The sequence below is a fragment of the Corticium candelabrum genome, chromosome 22 (assembly GCF_963422355.1).
Source record: "Corticium candelabrum chromosome 22, ooCorCand1.1, whole genome shotgun sequence".
Classification (NCBI taxonomy): Eukaryota; Metazoa; Porifera; class Homoscleromorpha; order Homosclerophorida; family Plakinidae; genus Corticium; species Corticium candelabrum.
This window is the reverse complement of record NC_085106.1, coordinates 3,346,775-3,367,067: the sequence shown is the minus strand read 5'-3', so window position 1 is coordinate 3,367,067 and position 20,293 is coordinate 3,346,775. Positions and strand designations below refer to the sequence as shown.

The 20,293-nt window shown below is 41.6% G+C and overlaps 3 protein-coding genes across 3 annotated transcripts in view; 1 reads left to right on the top strand and 2 right to left on the bottom strand.

The window, feature by feature from the left end:
- Positions 1-5,134, bottom strand: part of LOC134197716 (uncharacterized) — an 11,066-nt gene extending 5,932 nt beyond the window's left edge. The window contains exons 1-12 of the mRNA XM_062667063.1: positions 4,982-5,134; positions 4,677-4,918; positions 4,313-4,595; positions 3,980-4,251; positions 3,763-3,915; positions 3,654-3,694; positions 3,503-3,597; positions 3,165-3,444; positions 2,353-3,093; positions 2,255-2,293; positions 175-675; positions 1-117 (exon numbers count right to left, since the gene is read on the bottom strand). The exon at positions 1-117 is cut by the window's left edge and continues 138 nt beyond it. Coding sequence (XP_062523047.1) covers positions 1-117; positions 175-675; positions 2,255-2,293; positions 2,353-3,093; positions 3,165-3,444; positions 3,503-3,597; positions 3,654-3,694; positions 3,763-3,915; positions 3,980-4,251; positions 4,313-4,595; positions 4,677-4,918; positions 4,982-5,134 — 2,917 coding nt within the window. The remainder of the gene's footprint in view (positions 118-174; positions 676-2,254; positions 2,294-2,352; positions 3,094-3,164; positions 3,445-3,502; positions 3,598-3,653; positions 3,695-3,762; positions 3,916-3,979; positions 4,252-4,312; positions 4,596-4,676; positions 4,919-4,981) is intronic.
- Positions 5,135-8,145: 3,011 nt separating this feature from the next.
- Positions 8,146-12,864, top strand: LOC134197575 (mitogen-activated protein kinase 14-like). Its single transcript, XM_062666923.1, has 12 exons — positions 8,146-8,310; positions 8,580-8,709; positions 9,791-9,849; positions 9,909-10,020; positions 11,299-11,328; positions 11,388-11,435; positions 11,490-11,604; positions 11,669-11,820; positions 11,962-12,040; positions 12,106-12,215; positions 12,462-12,525; positions 12,585-12,864. Exons 1-12 carry the CDS (start codon positions 8,195-8,197, stop codon positions 12,680-12,682), a joined length of 1,113 nt encoding a protein of 370 aa, XP_062522907.1. The 5' UTR covers positions 8,146-8,194; the 3' UTR covers positions 12,683-12,864.
- A 235-nt stretch (positions 12,865-13,099) lies between these two features.
- LOC134197576 (mannose-1-phosphate guanyltransferase beta-A-like) lies at positions 13,100-15,951 on the bottom strand. The gene is made up of 10 exons (XM_062666924.1): positions 15,803-15,951; positions 15,659-15,739; positions 15,547-15,595; positions 15,303-15,445; positions 15,070-15,225; positions 14,914-14,992; positions 13,988-14,115; positions 13,837-13,915; positions 13,672-13,775; positions 13,100-13,323 (listed from the first exon to the last, which is right to left on the bottom strand). Exons 1-10 carry the CDS (start codon positions 15,929-15,931, stop codon positions 13,192-13,194), a joined length of 1,080 nt encoding a protein of 359 aa, XP_062522908.1. The 5' UTR covers positions 15,932-15,951; the 3' UTR covers positions 13,100-13,191.
- Positions 15,952-20,293: the final 4,342 nt, after the last annotated feature.

Genomic DNA, 20,293 nt, shown 5'->3' with positions numbered 1-20,293 from the left:
CCGAACACTGACGCGATCCGGTACATCCACAGTCTAGTTGATCACATAGAATACCCGTATAATCTGGCTCGCACAAACAGCTGCTCGTCTCTCGCACGTAGATTCCGTTTACGCACGCTAAAATTACACAACTTTATTACAAATTGTGCGACAACTTTTTGTCTATACGCTTACAGAGTACAGACTCTTGCGAGAAGGTGGTCCGGATGCTTTCCAATTTCTTCAAGAATGTTGCTGAGCTCGTTGTTTCGTCTTTATTGTAAAAATTCTTCCAATATTCCGCTTGTTCTCTTACCATGTATTTGCTTGGAATCGTTTCTCCACTTATGGCGAGCAAGAGGCGAGCAGCAAGGCCAGCAATGAGAGGTTTGTGTAAGTCTAGCATTGTCACGGCGTTCCAGTTGATCCCAAACTCTTCTAGTATTTTCTTTTGTTTCTCTTTCAGCAACGGATACTTTTCTACGTCTTTGGTTTTTTCCAGCATTTCTTTATCTATTTTCCATATTCCCACTGGAGTATCGCCTGTGTGAAACGTTCCCGCATCCAAACCGAATCGACTCTCCACCCACGCTATTCGACGCAACAAGCCTTTGTCGTCCGGAAATATTCCCGACTCTCCGATTCTCCTAACAACTTCGTCTACTACGAAGACTCCTGAATCTTGCGGTTCGAGTACTAAATAGGATGTGCAAATGAGTGTCAATTAGATTGTAAAATGATGAATTTTGCAGGGGCGGTGTCAGGATTTTTGGGAAGGCCTGGCTGCTAGTGGACTCGCGCCAGTTGTAGGCTTGGTTCCAAACAATTTACAAAATATACAAAAATATATAATTGCAGCATTACTGTAGTACAGTTATAATTGAATTAAACTTGGTTCACAATATGTACCGTTCACCTGAGCGGCAACAAGTGGCACGGCGCTCATCAGAAAGAGCGGAAACGGTAACTTTGCGAACAGATGCCGCACGGCAAAAGCGGCAAACTTCAAACGTGAGTGGCGTGCCGCTGAGGGTAGGCTAGTATTCTATGTCTAGATAAAAACCCACGCCCCGTTGAACTTGGCCCTAGAGCCAAATCACGGGGGTTAATTTATCCGGGTACTGTAATTACCATGGCTCGGGTGCCAAACAGAGGACACAGTTGCAGAAATGCTATTTGTGAAAAGAGACTGCGGACCGCAACACGCTTGCGCGGATGACGTCGGCAGCCAGCGGTTTCCCGCGCCGCCTCGCTGAAGTGAGCGGCACATATTGTGAACTAAGCTTTAGGGACCGGTCATTATTAAGTGTCCGGGGGTGGCAAATTTGCTGTTGTGGCCATAAGTTTGAAATTCAGTGATTTGTAGAGGTCAGTACGCATTTAGGTCATCTTCTGTTGGGGGTTGTAATTTCAGGTTTTTTATTTGTATACTATAGAATTGTATGCAAGAGCAGTATCTTTATTTCTAAGAGCTTTGCACACTTGCATTGCTGATAGCGGCAATTCTTGCTTTACTTGTTTTGTAAGCGGGCTGAATAGAAATGACCAACTTTAGAAATCATACCTAGACCGCACTTGAACCCTGAAACAGAATGCTATTTGTACATACTTAGTGATTGTTCACTATCTACCTAATTATTGCGATATTACGATTCAGACTCTTTGTGCTTCCGTCCTTATGGCGGATATGTGTTATCTGTGTTATCTGTATTAAAATATATTGATATTTATATATCAACATTCTTGCATTAAAAAGCCACAATTTGACAGAAAGTTGATGGTGCAAATTACATGCAGACTGGCAAATACATGAATTGTTATGGAATGATGTGTGTGTGTGTGTGTGTGTGTGTGTGTGTGTGTGTGTGTGTGTGTGTGTGTGTGTGTGTGTGTGTGTGTGTGTGTGTGTGTGTGTATTCGCACACAAGAGGGTGGACAATACTCCCAGTTGATGTGACATTGGCTTCATGACGTTGGTCTTTTTTTCTTTCTCATAGATACATATATATATATATATATATATATATATATATATATATATATATATATACATATAGTTAACCGACAGACAGCGGGGGCCAGAGGTTTTTAGCAGGCATATTTTGCAAAGGACACATATCAAACCATGCAGACCTCCGTAAATTTTGCCAGCCTCCTCCTGGACACTTGACCGGCCCCTTAGTGTAGTTCAGTAACCAACCATGAAGTAGGAGGTAGCGTCTGTTGCCTGTACCTAACCCGCCCCTAACTTCATAACTTTACCAATTTTTCTTACCGTCACTATGCAATTCTTCTTCAGGATTACCTCTAACTTCTACAGTAAAAATACTAATATTAGTCACAATTATGCAATTGGTTGCCGGCGTTACGCACGTCGTCTCCTTGAGCTCTCCCCGATCAATCCAAAACGGCATTCTTCCTCGTACCAGTTCAGACACGACGGTGTCTTAGAGTAGCACTTGGCGTAGCGTTTGCAAGCCTCCACGTACTTTTGACAGTATTCGTAGCTCCCGGGACCTCTCGTGCGGAGATACGAGTTATCCAGACAGTCGTCTCTGCACTTTGCGTGAGAGACTTGGAGTGAGCAAGACTGGGGGTAGGGCGTGTCTTCCACAATGGCATGACAATAGTAGTAAAACCACGACGGGCAGCTGCTGCGTGTTCGGCCGTATCCGCTTCCTGCAGAGCATCGCTGCTCTTCATCGCACCATCCGCATCCTGTGCGTCTCGTGCAGGAGTAGCAGGATCGGTAGCGCGAGCAGAAGTCGACGTTGCACGCAGGCCCGCCCCATCCGGGTCTGCACGCGCACACGCCGGGAGCGATGCAATCTCCGTTCTCCGAGCAATCGGCTTGGAAGCGACAAGAGGGTGTTGCGCAAGTCGCGCCTTGCCACCCGATAAAACAATCACAGGCTCCTCCTCCTCGACACGCCCCGTTGACGCATGAACATTTTGTGTCGAATTCGAGGTGAATGCAAGAGTGTAAGTCGGGGGCAATTACGAATCCATTGTTGTTGTCGCACGCACACGTATAGGTGTTATCAAACGAATAACAATCGTACTCACAATCACCTTTACCATTATTTGGTTCACATGGATCTAAGTTTGATAAAACTGTGGGTGTAGGCAAGAAACAGATCAATATTAATACAAAATATTTTAAACATATAAGTATAGTGATATACCCGTTTCAAAATACCATTCATTTGGATCCGAAATACCACGAAACGGAGCACCACCTCCCGAGCAGGATCTCAGCCCCACGACTGCTCCAGGGTCCATCAGTATGTAATACCGCACGCCATCTTCCAGAGTCCATACGACATCAGGCAGGTAAAATGTAAGGGTGTCGCCCTCTATCAAGACTTCTTTTGCATCGTGCGTGTCCAGCTCGGCAACAATGTCAGGAGGATCACTTATGGTCGAAAATATTCGAATCATTCTAGAAACTGATGGAGTATGAATCTAACAATTTAGAAGCTCCTGACTACAAGCGGTCTGCAGTTGTACTAATATGGCATACCTTCTGGTCGAATTTCACTCTAAATATTCGCTGATTCGAAGGTACTTGGTTACCAATGGGAAAATTTGTATTCTGCACCACGTCTGGACTTGTGGCTAGAAAGTAATGCGGTGAATATTATTTACGACAAGAAAATAGACGGGATATAGACCTCCTGAAAGAAGAGTTATGCATCGCTGCTCTGTGCTTAATCTGCAAAGTTAATTAATAAAAATGTAATCGTATGGATCTATAGTAACCAGCTGGTGTATGTTCTTTACCTGTTTGTATCCAGAGCCACAAAACAAAAAATGTGCTGACCCTCTTGCTCATTAGTAGGTGTCCAATTGACTCTGATTCCTTTGTTACTTCCAATTTGCTGAATTTGTGTTTGTTGTAAACCCTGAGGTGCCACCAAGTTTATTTCCGAAAGTCTACAAAATACAAAAAAAGGATGCCTGACTAGGTTCTGTCGTCTTATTCACATTTAAGCATCACTTTGCTGTTGACGTCTCGATCACTTCTATCGATGTGCTAAACGTCCCCAAGGGTGGTATGGCGATACACGCCTGTTCTTCTTTTATCGTCGTTTCGCTAAAGCGCAGTAGTGTTCTGCATGTTTCTCCGTCCGTCTCGCTTACGAGAATCAGAAACTGCAAAGGTACTTTACTGAGGGGAGTGTTAGACGAAGAGCTGATGAAGTCTTCGAGAATCAGAGCGACAGCAAACCAACCCGTTTGAGTCGTCGTGTACTCGATAGTGCAAGGTTTCTAAGACACGAGTCGAGACCAAAGTAGAAGACTAGCAAATTAGCAAACAGCTGAAACTCACGGCGACAATGGTGGAACCAGGAAGACCTTCGCAAATGTCACCGCATTCGAGCAAACTGGTTCCTCGTCTGCATCGCACTTCGTCTCCGTCTGGATCATCGACGTGGATCGGAATGCTGTAGCTGCAACCTTTGAGAAGACGAATGATTGGAGTATTGGCGGATATTGGTGAAGAATTAATTAGGCCGTTGTCAGGCCGAGGATTCAAATCAATTGTGGTGGGCACTGACCAATCGTCGCCTCCACCTACAATCAAGGCTGAAATCCAGCAGCAACCTTTGTGGCTACACACACATGCACGCTATTATAGATAGTCGTCTAGCGTTACTCTTACATTGAAACACGCGAGTTTTGGTGGTTCTGACCTGACAACAAAGGGTCCAGAACTTTGAAAGGTATACTGGAACGTGTATTCTCCTTGTGTCCAGTCTTCTAATTCACTATAGTCGGTGCAAAAGTAAGGAGCTGCTGATATCGTTCCACTGCAGCCTTGAACACAGTCCCACGACTTTTCCCCGGGCTGAAGAGTTTGTTTCCGAATGTCTTCTTCAGTACAGACGGGAGATTGAGAAGATCTTCTCCATGCTATTTTGTACGAAAACTCGACCTTCAATAACACAACAATGCAATCAGACTTGTCAAACTCTCTTCCAGACTCAACAATTCTGACTGTAAATCCAGTTAGTGGTTCTAATCCCGAACTGCCTGATGTGAGGTCAGATTGAGAAACGGGTTTCCATGTGATAATGCCTCCACGAAAATGAGAGCCATCAACACATTCCAGCAAGCAACTCAGTGACAACACAACAGCAATCCAGACCATGTTAGACGCAGAATGAAACTAAACGAACGTCGCATGATTATGTGATAGGCAAACTAGGGCGTGGCTAACACCACTACTGCAATGTGTTTGAGTAGGATGTTGTCTACCCCATCTCTGCCCCAACTGAAATTGAGCAATATATCTGAGTAAGTCGCGCACCGAACGGCCAAACAAAGTTTGATTTGGAATCATACAAATATGTTAGGCAAGGGAAAGGGTAAGCATCACCGAATGTAACGGATCGGACCTCCTTCGCTAATCAGCAACGCTTTCAATGTGTTTTGAAAGACGTACGAACCATCAAGGCATACGCCAATTAATTTTTTCACTCTGCGTAAAGACTCTGCTAAACAGTGACTCTGCAAATACACGTAATGCTGTAGATTTAAATAACTACATTTATAGGAGTAGGAACGTTTCGAGGCTTGGGGAGCCAAACGTTACAATCAAGTGCAACAAAATTATGCTCTATTGCATTTGCAACGAGGTAGGAAAATTATTGGAGACCAAGAACCTCTTCAATTTGCCGCCACGTTTCCTTCGCTATTAAATACACGTACTGTATATGCAGGGGCGTATCTCATGACGTCATCAGTGGGGGTTTCAATTGTTAGGCAGACGATAGTATCAGCAACAAATTAGCTAGAGGATAAAATGTGTTTTAACTTAATGGTGAAGTATGGGCTGCGGTGATATAGGTCTGACTCCGTACACAAATGTTTCTCCACGGCAGAACGGGATTATGGAATTCAAGCTTCACTATAGTGCTGAAACTTTATAACTATCCTAGGCCTATAGGTATAGTCTAAAAATACAAAAATATTTGGTAATAAACGTACTCTCCGATAAAACTATTATAGAGATCTTGAGAAACGAAGGGTTAGAATTTTTAGGTTACTTACTAGAAACAAGACCTCGCAAGACATCACCTCACTTTATAGAATTAACATTAGAAGTTAATTTAATGGCAAAAATTTGGGGTCTGTGCCCCCATACCCTCTATAGCTACGCCACTGCAAGCTGGCAGTCGAGAGAAGCAAATTCGTGGTCCTGCTAATTGTGCAGTCGTTCTAAGCATCACTGTGTAGATTTATAGATCCTTGTGCATGTATATCGTAGATGCATATGTCCGGTAACTGCTTTGGAGCTCAAATTATTTCTCACGTGCACTACAACACACGGCAAGTTGGCAGCACACGCTATTCGTTACAAACTTTGCAGCACTAAAGACAATACTAAAGCATGATCGTCCCAGATTTTCTGGTTCCTCCTCTGGAGATCAGTCTTGCACAATAATTTATTGCATGATAAGGGTCCCTAGAATAGCGTTAGTGCTTTCTTAATTATAATTGCAATTAAACTCTTAGTTAAGTCTATAACCACAAATAGTAGTCCAGACCTAAGTAATTCGATGGAGACAATATCATGCATAATAATTAATTAATTAAAAACGTTACATAACGTTTATCTAAATATATATAAGAGAGCTGTCTGTGTGTTTGTCTGTCTGCCTGTGTTTCTATGCACTCGCGTATCTCCATAACGACGAGTCGCAGCGCTACCAAATTTTGCTCGCGCACGCCGAATCTATCGATCTCAACAGTGAAGGTATCGTCGTCTTCCAGAGTTTCTTGGAACAACGCGATTTCTTGCCGATCAAACCCGCTTTCATTCTCTCGCAAATTTCTCTAAAACGACTCAGTGGATCTCCACCAAATTTAAACTGCCCACTCCTGACCTCGGACTGTATGCACGAACGTGTAGTTTATTACCAGTGACGACGATAAGTGCAAGATATTTTCGATTATATCCGGGTCTTTAAAAATACGCCTACCTTTGTTTGCCTGTGTACGGCCGTCTAATGGCTGCCACGTTCGATACACCTGTTCCCTGCAACGGCAGCAACGTCTTGGAAGTGACGACGTCCCAACAGGACCGTCGAAATGGCTGCGAGACGAGACGTATCGTCTATACGGGAAATTGATTATCCAGTTGAGTAAGTAACTGCACGTGACTTCCAAGTTTCTGCTGCCCGGATATACTGGTACGCAAAACTATAGACGGGAAATTCGCTGATAGTTGCATTTGCCTTCAACGGGGTATTAACTAATTAGCACTTTCCAGTTCATTCGAACGCACGCTCACACCAGTACCGTCTAGATCAGACGAGGATCTACCCTAAGGCCCGACGTTCCGGGCGCCAAGGTTCTTAGGGGGTCTGCCACTCATTTCCCGGATGTTTCGCGGCAATGTCTAGGCGGCAATCAGTTAGAGCATTTTTGGACTAGAGCTATGACGCTAGTGTTGATGACTTTGCTAGGAAACATCCGCGTAGAATGGAATTAAAAACCATAGTGATGATGAATTTTTATCATATGATGCATGATTCTTGCTAATGGTATAGTCGTTGTCGCATCCGATCGTTGTCGCATCCGATCGTTGTCATCGCCTTTTATAGTCTAGTAGTTGTAGTTGAGATTGACCGGGCACCGGGCACCGAGCACCGGGCACCCGGGCACCGGGCACCGGGCACCGCGCACCGGGCACCAAGCAAAATTAAACGCTGGATTCACGCCTGTAGATCGACTGTACGTGTCGTCGTCCTTCGCAACGCTTTCAGCGATCGAAGATTTCTTGCTGATTGAATCAATTGATCAATTGATTAATTCATCAAGCCACTCTTGCGTTTCTCTCCAAATTCTGATTGCATTTGCACCAAGACCATGCCTATCTAAGCACACGTTTCCAGAACGGCCGGGACACTTGGGTAGATTTTTATTTGTCTTCAACGGGATATTAATTAACTAACAACCAACTAGTCAGCCCGGGCGAAGAACGGGCTACTCGATCTCACTAGCTTACATGGTAAATTAGCCAGCAACGCTACAGTACTCACAACCTTACTTACCGGTAACACCACAAGCATATCATCATTTGCTACTTGCAAGAACAGAGTCTGACTCCAAAGGTGTAATCCGGGCACTTACAAACTGAATGTATAACTGGGCATGCGCAACATTTTCTTCTGTTGTGTAGTAGTTTGTTAGTTTTGGGTGCGATATGGATGCCTTACCCAATGGCTTTTACCGAATTGAACTTAACAGAACGACGTGGGAAGTTCCAGAACGCTATCAGCAACTCAGCCCCGTCGGTATCGGCGCCTACGGGCAAGTCGTGTAAGTTCTTGCTTCTAACAACTTTATTCACTAAAACTTTGCAAACCTAATCGTATTCGTTGTATTCGTATTGCTAACAATCGCTGATTAGGCAACGTGACGACATTTTTGGCTTAGGGAACGTGACGTCAAAGCTAATGGTCGAAATTACCTAGACACACACTTTACACACTTGCGCGACAACTTGCGCTGTTTGACATGCAGTATACGGTTATTCGGAGGTGTCAGTCTTCATGATGCTATTACAGGATCTCTTTGTGTTGTAACAGGTCTGCTTTGGATGTGGAGACGCAGACAAGTGTTGCAATCAAGAAGTTAGCGAGGCCTTTTCAGTCACAAGTCCACGCCAAGCGCACGTACCGAGAACTAAAGCTGTTGAAAGTGATGGACCACGAGAATGTGAGTCCAGTGGTGTTGTTCATCTGTAGGGCATTTTCGTGGAGTATGTTTATGCAAGGAATAGAAAACTCTACATTATATTACATTGTACACACAAGTTGAATGGTACTTTTTTAATCATGGGAAGTACTGAACATAAAGTACGTCAATGCTGTGTGTGATTACATGATTATTGGTTTTACTTTCTATTTCTATGCTTAAATAATTAAGCGTTTAGAAACTTGGAGTGACAAGACAGACTTAGATCTTGCAATTTTAATTCAGTCATAGACAACCATCACCAATCCTCGTTAATCATCGTCAGTCATTGTCAATTTTTTTAATTAAAAAATTATTTGTATTTTGTAGTTTATTGAGGTCGACAGGGTTAGGTGATCATTTATTGGTGCAAATTGTTCTCATTAAGTACAGCAAAATGTCTTTATTATTGATATTACAGTGTTCTCACCAGTACCATCATTTTGACAGTTGGGAGAGGGAATGGACGTTTGGAGCAGGGAAAACAGCATTTATTGACAGTTGGGAACAGAATTGGAAGGCCTTAGCAAACATAGTGTGGGATGTTTTCCTACAAGATCCATCACCGATCGTAAGACATTAGTGGTCTTGATGCTTTTAAAGTTGCTACAGAACAATACATATTCTCATTTCAGACACATCCGGTACAGTACAGTAGTCTAAGGGAGTGCATGGTCTTCTTGTTGGTGTTTGAGGTGAATTCCTGTTGACCTTTCACACAAGAGGTGCTAATGAGGCTGTGGTTGCAGCAGGTGTTCTACTTAAATCTCATGTTTTGTACACCCTTATTCTTTTAGGTCAGCTCACAATTCCAGTTTTAATTAATTAAGTCAATTTGTCATTGTAATAATCTACTGTATTACCTGTCTGTCTGTCTGTGTTATGTTTATATTAAGTTCAATGAGGTTTATTCAACAATATTTGAGTGGCAATTATAATGAATAGTCTACCAATCGTGAGTAACTATATACATGCTGCCATTCTGACTCTAATAGTGATATGATGATGTTATATTGATGTTTGGTAAAAAATTCTGGCTAGAATGGTGGATATTATGTTGCAGGTCATAGGGCTGTTGGATGTTTTCACTCCTAATTCATCTCTGGACGATTTTCGGGATTTGTGAGAGTGTTCCTTCTGTGTCTATTTGTGATCGTTGTTTTGTTATGATGTATGTGCAGATACCTTGTTACAGCACTGATGGGAGCCGACCTGAACAACATCATTAAATTTCAGTCGTTAAGTGATGATCATGTTCAGTTTCTCATTTACCAGATACTCCGTGGTCTTAAGGTCAGGTGATAGAGTGACTCTTGAGGCACTTAAATTTTATTACAATTGTTGTATGGCATGTAACTTTCGATGCATAATCAGGAGACTGGCACGTAGTCTCAGGAATCTATTGCAAACATGGGTGGGGCTAGTCTGTATTGACACCAGATTGAAAGAATCTTGCATCCATATTATGCTACTGGTGAGTCACATCAACTTCCTGGAGTAGATGCTTCTTGTTTTTGTGGTGTCTTTCACCCAAAGCACTCAAACTGTGAGGAAGAGTTGTTGCATTTTGAGCAGAGATTGCAGTTTCAATGAGAGCAAGGGATCCTTGCTTTAATTAATTGATAAATAAATAAATAAATGCCCTTTAGTGCTATTTGTCCAAGAATGATTTGCTGATGATAATGTGTACAGATGGTTTGCTTCATGCTGAGCAATGAACGTAGGCAGAGTTTGTGAGTCAAGTTCTTTTGCTAAAGTAGCTACGGGTGGCCTTTCTGTGCAATTGTGTTATCTCAAGTGCATGAGCAAGAGTCTGTCTGTCTGTCTGTTTGTTTGTTTGTCACCACAAAATTGCCAGGTCTCAAATGTAGGCATCACTGAGTTGCGAGTGTCAACAAACTGTCAAGAAGAGAGAGAAACCTAATTTATTTTGCTAAGTGCTGGACATGTCTCACAAGCTGTACAAATCACTTACTGCCTATGCTTATCAGTGGCCCCCTTGTTTTCTGGGTGCTATTGCTTGGAAGTACACTATAATGCAGTGTTCGAAAAAGTGGTTGTCAAGTTGCCATTTGACGACTTAACTGACTTATTGTGGTGACCAATTATTCCAGCGAGGTTGCCATCCCGACGACTAGAGTCACTCAAGTTATGGTGGACCCAGTGAATTTTTGTTATTATGGTGTAGAGTAGAATAGTGAAGTTGCTCAAGTCAATCTGGGGTGGCCGTGCCTCTGGAGTCTTGGGATTTCGTTTACCTACCAGAACAATCAGTATCACTATTTGATATTTATGAAATATATGTAACAGTCCTAAACTCCTTGGTGACTGAAAATTGTGAGGTTGCCAAGATGACAATACGTCTGCCATAATTTCGAACACTGAGAATGGCAGTGCACAGGCGTATGTACTCTAGAGAGCGCTCATTTTGGGGTTATATATAAAGTATAAGAGCCTGCTTTCGACATTGTACGCAGCTGCTTAACTGTGACAAGTAACGTTGTTGCAATGCCCGAATTAAGTACTTTCCATTATACAAGAGATGTAATTCTGTGTGTTTTCTTTGTTCAGTATGTTCATTCAGCTGGTGTAATACATCGAGTGAGTTGTCACGGTTTACTATCATAAATATCTCTGTATATACACTCGTGTTCTAACAGGATTTAAAACCAAGCAATATTGCAGTCAACGAAGATTGTGAACTGAAAGTAACTCACAATTTCATTAGCAATGTTGTCAGTTGAAATTACATTTTCCCCAAGATTTTGGACTTTGGCCTGGCTCGAGCCACAGATGACGAAATGACCGGCTATGTGGCAACAAGATGGTACCGAGCACCAGAAATCATGCTCAATTGGATGCACTACAGCCAGAATGGTAATTAATCGTTTGAAGCTTAGCATCGCTTTCGTGTGCGCTTAGCAGCCGTCGTGTGCCACAGTTGATATTTGGTCGGTCGGTTGTATCATGGCTGAGCTGCTGACCGGTAAGACATTATTTCCCGGATCAGACCACATTGACCAGTTGTACAAGATACTTCAGCTTGTTGGCACACCAGATGCCGTGTTTATGAAAAAGATCACCAGCGACTCGGTAAGCTACAAGTACTGACTACACTACAATATTACAAGTGTGTGTGTGTGTGTGTGTGTGTGTGTGTGTGTGTGTGTGTGTGTGTGTGTGTGTGTGTGTGTGTGTGTGTGTGTGTGTGTAAGATCTGCGTTCCTACTCTAGGCTCGGTCGTACCTCCAGTCTCTTCCAAGCACGCCGAAACGACCGTTCTCCGAGATTTTTGTGGGTGCAAATCCTTTAGGTACACAAGACATGCTTATGCAGCATGGCAGGCAGTCTCTGTAAAGGCAATCATATATCTTACAGCTATAGATATTCTTGAACGGATGCTAGTGCTGGACACAGACCAACGGATTTCAGCCATTGATGCATTGGCTCATCCATATTTTGCAAAATATTCAGATCCTACTGATGAGGTAAGCTCAGGCTACTAATAATTAATAATTTCAATATTAATTTAATTAGTCAGTCACTCTAAGTTTTGTGACTACTTCAGTTGCTTCGAACACTGTGTGTATGTATGCATGTATGTTAGTCGGATACACTCATGCATACGCGCTCACACATGTACACATGCCGGAATACACTACAGTAATGGTTCGTATTCCCAACCAGCTTGCCACTCTTTACAAATTATCTCTCACAAGTTTGTGTTTCGGTAGCCAACGTGTGACCCATACGATGACTCGTTTGAAAAACTGGACGTTACAATACCTGAATGGAAAGGTGGTAGCTTTATTTACAAAATATTGTCGCCGATATCAATTTTTATCAAATACATTTAGAATTGGTATACAAAGAGGTTGTGGACTGCATTGAGAAGAAGATGGCAGGCAAGGTGTCTGGTGCATTACAAGCTGGAGCTGTGGCAATGGATATGTGATCTTTTTGCATCGTTTTATATCATAATTCGTGATACATGGAATCGTAGACAGTCTATCTTAGCATTTTTATGGTTCATGTGAACCAAATCATATTTGCCTTTTGCTTCTGCATCATGGCTTTCGTTTCATGATAAGTGCATTGTCGGGTGTGAATACATGATGTGTGTGCTGTGTCACTGTATATGAGCATAAACAAGGGATATGCATGTGTGTGTGCGTGCACACACACACGCACACACACACACACACACACACACACACACACACACACACACACACACACACATGCACAGACACAAGCATGCGCACGCGCACACACACACACACACACACACACACACACACACACACACACACACACACACACACTGGATGGCTTTCATTAGTGTTGACAGTACCACAAACGGTGCAAAGACTGGAGTTAATATCCTGATGTAAAAGAACATAAAACCATCGGCTGACTGTTGGCAACTTGCCGTAGATCTAATTTCCATCGTCCCACCCACGTTCACATTATGATCTGAGGTTCGGGAACAGATGCACTGATAACTTTGTGGGGTAGAATACGGCCACCATTGATGTAAAGTTCACCACCGATCTCAACGTCTTCACCAAGAACAGAAACATTCTCCATACGAACCTAAAACAGATTGGCACTTGTGTCAGTGTCCTCTAGTATGTAAATGTAGATATAAGGGTGGGTGTGTGCGTGGGTGCTTTTTGCATGCATGTTTGTCTGTCTGTCTGTCTGCTTGTCTGTCCATACACATTTCCATAAATGAACTATAGCACCACAGCAGTGTCTGTCTATCTGTCTGTCTGTCTGTCTGTCTGCTTGTCTGTCCATACATATTTTCATAAATGAACTATAGCACCACAGCAGTGTCTGTCTGTGCACGTGCACGTGTGTGTGTGTGTGTGTGTGTGTGTGTGTGTGTGTGTGTGTGAGCGAGTGAGCACGCATCCACGTGTGAGACAGCCAACATACCCACTGTCCTACCGTTGACCTCCAGCCGATGATCGAACTATTGAGCCAAGCGTGAGACTTGATCCGTGCACCTCGAAGAACAGTACACTTCGATATACAAACCCCTACAATCACCTAAGCATAGTACCACAAACAATAACAACCCTTGCAAATAAATTTCCTTACCATCTTCTATGACAACATCGGGTCCTAATACAACGTTCGGACCTATTCTGCAGTTGTTTCCAATTTTCACTGTGTCATCCTATGTGTCAGTAATCACATCATATTTTAAGTGTCTATAGCAAGCACATACTGATTACGAAGGTTTACCTACCACAAGAACATTGCCCACAACACCGTCACCACTATATAGCTTTTGGGGGTTATGATCTTGTAATGACTTGAGATACAAACACATGCCAGTGAGAAAGTCCTTCGGTTGACCAACATCCATCCAGAATCCTAATGGCAACAGCGATGACATTACAACAGGTAGAATACAATTGATGAATGGGTGCATGCAATAAACGTGTAACAATCATTAACTGATCTAATGATCCTAGGGTTAGGATAATTAATGCACATATTTATTGCTTCTGCTCTTTGATATTAAAATTCAGTATACTGAATATAAATCTGTTAACAATAATAATTTTTTATTTGTGTAATTAATATTAACAGAGTTGGTACTGAATATAAATCTGTTAATTAATATTTATTTTTTATTTGTGTAATTAATATTAACAGAGTTGGAACTGAATGTAAATATGTTAATTAATATTTATTTCTTATTTGTGTAATTAATATGTTTGTCGTGCTCAACCAGATCAGTCTGGTTTGTAAAGTCTATTACAAGTACCGGAAGCAAACCCTGCTTCAGAAGTACTTAGACCATCACGGCTGTCTAGAAAGAAGACATGACTTTACAAAGGATCCGAGTAGATCCCAGAAGCACTGTTTTCTGTAATATTAACATAGAGTTGGTACTGAATATAAATCTGTTAATTAATTAATTATTTTTTATTTGTGTAAGTAATATTAACATAAAGTACCAATGTAGATTTTTTAATTAATAATTTTATATTTGTGTAATTAATATTAACATAAAGTTGGCATAAATCTGTAAATTAATAATTTTATTTGTGTAATTAATATTAACATAAACTGGATTAATAATCTTTATTTGCGTAATTAATATTAACACAGAGTTAATCTTATTTATAATAGTTAATTAATTAAAACAAACTGTCAGAAAGATACCGTTCAAGTCAAATGCGTAAAGCTGTCCTCCTTCGGCCATACGAGGAAATACTTCCTTCTCAATAGAAGTCGGTTTCGGCTACATTTCACATCACACATTCTACATCACTTAGTCTGGTTGATAACACGTAAGACACATTGACCAGTTTTTCATACCTCTATCCTGTCCAAAATTGCAGGATTGAATATGTATATTCCGGCATTTATCTTGTTTGATACGAACACTTGGGGCTTTTCTACAAACCGATTTATCCGGCCATTCGGTTGATACACTACAACGCCATACTTCGAAGGCTCCTCGACTCTGGTAACCTGAAATGGTTCCATTATATCAATTAAAATAATCGATGTAATACATGTATTAGTATTAATGGTTTTGTGTAGCATACCACTATTGTGCCCTCTTTCCCATGTGATTTGTGAAACTGAAGCATTTCTTTGAATGGGAAGTTGCAGATGATGTCACTGTTCAGTACGAAAAATGGCTCAGAATCGGTTGTGAGGAGCTTGCGAGCAAGTGCCAGAGGACCAGCTGTAGAAAAAACAAGCACACACACACACACACACACACACAACACACACACACACACAATTTAAATCAATCAGCAAACACCACATAAACAGCCTCACTACCTGTGCCCATGGGTTCCTCTTCATGAGACATTGAGATCGTTATTTTTAGCTACAACACACCAATCACTATCACCCCTATCCATCACCGCGTATACCCCAATGTCATCTCAACTCTTTTCTCGTGCTCTTTCAGCTCCTTTTCCATAAGCTCAGCTCTGTAACTAACTGCCAATATAACATGGGACACTCCAGCCTGCACAGAATCGAGTCGCTAAGCCATTTCGGATAGAAATTGTAATAGTAAGCTTGCAGTCACCTCAACCAGGGCCTCCACCTGATGCATGAGCATGGGCTTGTTGGCAAACTCTACGAGGGGCTTTGGACGAGAAAGTGTCAAAGGTCGCAATCGCGTGCCATAGCCTCCGACGAGGATCAAAGCCTTCATTGTGCGATCAAGTGATTAACCCCGCCCACAGTTTGATATCAATGTCTTTACTTGTATGCAGATTAGCACGTGAACGTGAACACACATTTTGCTAAGATCGTTGATAGCATCTTAGTACATGTGCAATTTTTAAAAATATTTGTGTGTGTTAGCTACTTCATGCACGGAAAAGCTGCGTCACTTCTTACTGATATCAATTAGTCTCGTGCCTAATTTATTAGCCGTGACATTTTACCTGCGGCATTGTACTGTCGCCCTGCAGCATTCCAGGACAGCGGCTGCAATGGTGAGCGGTGCAACACTACTCTATGCGTTGCTGCTCTTCGTTCTGGTAAGCAAGGGACGAGCAGAGTGTTCTACAGGTGAGCACCAAGTCACGTGAAACGGCGGGTGGTTCCGCCCACCGTCTTTCCAAGCTATTTCGACAGAGTTTGGTTTGCAACACGTTCTAGGAACGTATAACGACACTGCAACTGGCAATTGCACCGACTGCGATCCAGCCTGTGTCGTAGATGGAGGAACATGCGTAGGTGGGCGTTTGCTTACATTTGCAGTTTCAGTCAAACTTTTTCGAGATTGATCGTTCTAAATGTTTCCGTTTGTGCAACAGGTCCAACCGATAAAGACTGTGCCTCTGTCTGTGGAACATTCACGGAGGTGATGATCGAGATACAAATTCCTACGCTATGTGCCGTTCTGTAGCTTTATTAGTATTTAATAGGGGGATCCAGAAGGTGTTCTTGTTATTCGTGGTGCGGGTTTGGATATAACAGACGAAGACGCCTTTCAGCTCTTCAAAATGAAGGTTTAGTCAGAAACTATTACGAAGGCGTGGTTTGTCGCGTGACTCTGTGTTGGATCACGTGCAGTCGGCAACAATCACAATCGTCGAGAATCTCCAAGCTCATGATTCTCTAAGTGTCAACGAAAGTCTAGCAAACGTCACTCTTCCTACGTACAACAATATCACAGGAGGTAAGACCCCAACAGGTAAATCCATTTCACGCATGTCACGTGATCGACTTTTTCTCACTATGCAGTCTTGACAATCACCGGCGACGATTTCATCTCAAATTACACGAAGGTGCGTACACAACGTTTGTTTTGGTGCTACACGTGTTGTAGATGTCTCGCGTTTTAGTTGCTTCAATCTGTCCGATTTAATAGTTCCGCTGATGAACCCAGCCTTGAATCTCGAATGTAAGTGACGTTATCATGTAAATGTTTAACTTTTATGTTTCAGAATATAATAATTTACAGGATTTTAATATAGTAAAATGTAACTGTAACTGGGTTATACCCTGAGGGACAGTATACAGTATTTTACTAAGTAAGTGGTAAGTATGCTAATCGTGTTATTTGAATAATTACAATTTGTGTTTATTTACTCAATATAAACAGGCGAGGAACCAGAATTATTTTGTAATAGGGGTGGCTCAAAGACCTTCCAGCATAGCCACTCCTATTTCTGACATTTGAGAAAGGCGATCCAAGTAAACATATTTATAGCATTGAACCTCGTTTGCTTAGGAGATTATGTACTCTAAGCATTTAGTCAAGGAAGGCCGAGGGCTGGCTGGCTGGCTGGCCGGCTGGCTAGGCAGCTCAGGCCCGGTCAGGCCACCCCATTGATCAGTGCCTGAATAAAGACACAGATTTCTTATGGAACGGTATGCAGGTAGCTACTGGTGCTATCTTGAACCAATGTGTCCATGCGCAAACAGATACATTTTGCAGTACTTTGTGGTGCCTTTTTCGTACTGTACTGATTTTTTGAAACAGTGTACTGCATGGTTGTGTGTTTTGTTTGTGTGTGTGTGTGTGTGTGTGTGTGTGTGTGTGTGTGTGTGCGTGTGTGTGTGTGTGTGTGTGTGTGCATGCATGCATCTGTTAAAGATTAAATATCATAGATTTACTGTTGTAGATTAATATCAATCACAATAATATATAAGGTTGCATTATTATTAGATATTGAGTTACTGCTATTTGATTCTACTACTAGTATACAGTTGTCTTATTCATTGATTCGTATTTATAGTGTTCTTATCCTTTGAGTAGTCTCTAAGAGCTGTAATAACCATTGGATATTTTTCTATTGTGTGCTGACAATGATATGACACATGCAGCTGCCAAACTTTACAATTTTTGTAATCACATTTCTTTATGTTAATCCAGCATCGAATTTACTATTTATGATGGAAAATCTTCAAGTGATCCTGTATATGCCCATGTTACTGTGAAAGGCACTAATGACAATGTTCCAAATGTTACTGTTGTTTCTGCCAACGAAGTACAACAAGAACATATACAAACATGTGGTGAAGCATCTGTAGTGGGTTTCTTGTATGTAGGCACTTACTGAAGCATCTAATGAAAGTGTCTTGGTATACTCAAATGTAACGATTACTGATGTTGACCACAACGAAGTGTTTATGATGGAAGGAGCCAAGGTTAGTATCAAATTCCTAAATTAAGTTAATCACAATGTTTGTAATTGTGTTTTCTATTAGGTTACTGTTCTTGATGGCATTCCCGGCATGGATATATTGACTATCAATAAGTTACTTTACTCATCGATTACAGTAAATGACACCCTAACTTCAAGTTCAGTATTAGTACTGAATGGTTCAGGTAGTATTTCAAGTTACATTGATGTTCTGAAGACTTTGAGGTAACAATTTTCTTTCCCTGTTTTGTACTGAATTTGATCAATCTGTGTGTTAGGTATCGTAATACACAGGATGAACCGCCTGGAATTAAGACAATCCAGCTCATCATATTTGATGGAATTCACGACAGCGATCTTGAATCTGTGAACATCACAATTAATCCTGCAAACGACAACAGACCAATGGTGTTTACTTCTATACAGATTTATAAATCCGTTTATTACTTTTTATTGGTTATTGTTATTTAACAGGTTGATGTCATTACATTGCGTGTGCCATATACTGAGGAAACTGACCCCATCAATATTGCCAGTGACGTCATCATCAAAGATGTGGACAATAACAATAGGTAAATATAGCAAAAATATGTATTGAGATATTTACTGTAGTGGTCAACTATATTCAGTGAACACGCGTTAGTGGAAGCTCGTGTTTTTATACTAACCAACACGACTGATAATGAAACACTGAAAGTTGTAACAACGGATTTAACAGTGAGAAACTCACACAGAATTGTCAGTAAATTTGTTTACTACTTTGTTTCTATGTTTACATGATTAGTTGACTCAAACTTACAACAAGAGTTCGAAGGAATTGTTGATTAAAGGCAATGCTACGACAGATACATACCAGAAGGTGTTGAGGACGTTAACTTACGAGAACCATGAAGACGAGCCAAGATGCATGCTGTCACGAATGGTCGAGATCACGGTCAATGATGGGAAGTAAGGACATGTGCTGACGAACTATGTGTTTTCTGTCTCAGCTTTTTTCTTTGTAGTCAAACTGGAAGTGACATTATCACTATTGATATCGAACTTATCAATGATAATCCACCTAAAGTGGAATATTTATTCAATAATATCTTGTTTGTTGAGGGATCGGCTAACAGTGCGTTGGCAAGGTCAATGCTGTTTGTAACTGATATGGACGATCGAGACTGTAGAGAGACGGACATCGTTAGTGCGACAGTTGAATTGGCAGGCATTCGTGATGGCAGCGATGAGACACTCACAATTATGGTTAGTTACATGTGTAATTAATGGAAGCTGTAGCTTAGACGTATTGTTTAGACTCTTTTAGGACCTAGTTCTGCTTTTGGTTCTGCTTCTGGTTCTGGTATGGATGAAGGCATCAAAGTCTCGCCTTCTAGTGGTACTAATTTGACTCTCTCTGGTAAATCATCAATTTCCACGTATCAGGTATACAGGATTATGCCAGTGCATTTGAAGTGGTGTGTGTGTGTGTGTGTGTGTGTGTGTGTGTGTGTGTGTGTGTGTGTGTGTGTGTGTGTGTGTGTGTGTGTGTGTGTGTGTGTGTGTGTGTGTGTGCGTAACCGGGTGTAGTGTTTTGTGACTGCGTTTGCAGAGCCGACTACGAGAGGTACTATACGAAAACTCTGCAGATGAACCAACTGTATCTCCAAGAACAATCCAAGTATCACGTACATGATTTCATATCTACGGTTGATCTTCTAATACTGCTTTTCTAGATCCAAGTTTCTGACGGTATCTACTCTAGTGTAAACAAATCTCTAACGCTTACGGTTGTATCCGTAAACGACAATCACCCTGTAATATCAACATCTCAAAAAATCTATTCTGTGAACGAAAAAGCTACTGTAGCGTTCGTTACTATCAATGTCACGGATGCGGATACCAACAACCCAGATGACCGATTGATGAACAGAGTC

Bases quoted from the DNA above. Each gene is read 5' to 3' on its own strand.
- LOC134197575 (XM_062666923.1), top strand. From the start codon at position 8,195: ATGGATGCCTTACCCAATGGCTTTTACCGAATTGAACTTAACAGAACG. The intron at 11,329-11,387 runs GTGAGTTGTCAC...GTGTTCTAACAG, and splicing joins CAGCTGGTGTAATACATCGA to GATTTAAAACCAAGCAATAT. The intron at 11,821-11,961 runs GTAAGCTACAAG...TTCCTACTCTAG, and splicing joins AAAAGATCACCAGCGACTCG to GCTCGGTCGTACCTCCAGTC.
- LOC134197576 (XM_062666924.1), bottom strand. From the start codon at position 15,931: ATGAAGGCTTTGATCCTCGTCGGAGGCTATGGCACGCGATTGCGACCT. The intron at 14,116-14,913 runs GTATCTTTCTGA...TGTTGCCATTAG, and splicing joins TTACGCATTTGACTTGAACG to GATTCTGGATGGATGTTGGT. The intron at 13,776-13,836 runs GTAAGGAAATTT...AGGTGATTGTAG, and splicing joins CGATGTTGTCATAGAAGATG to GGGTTTGTATATCGAAGTGT.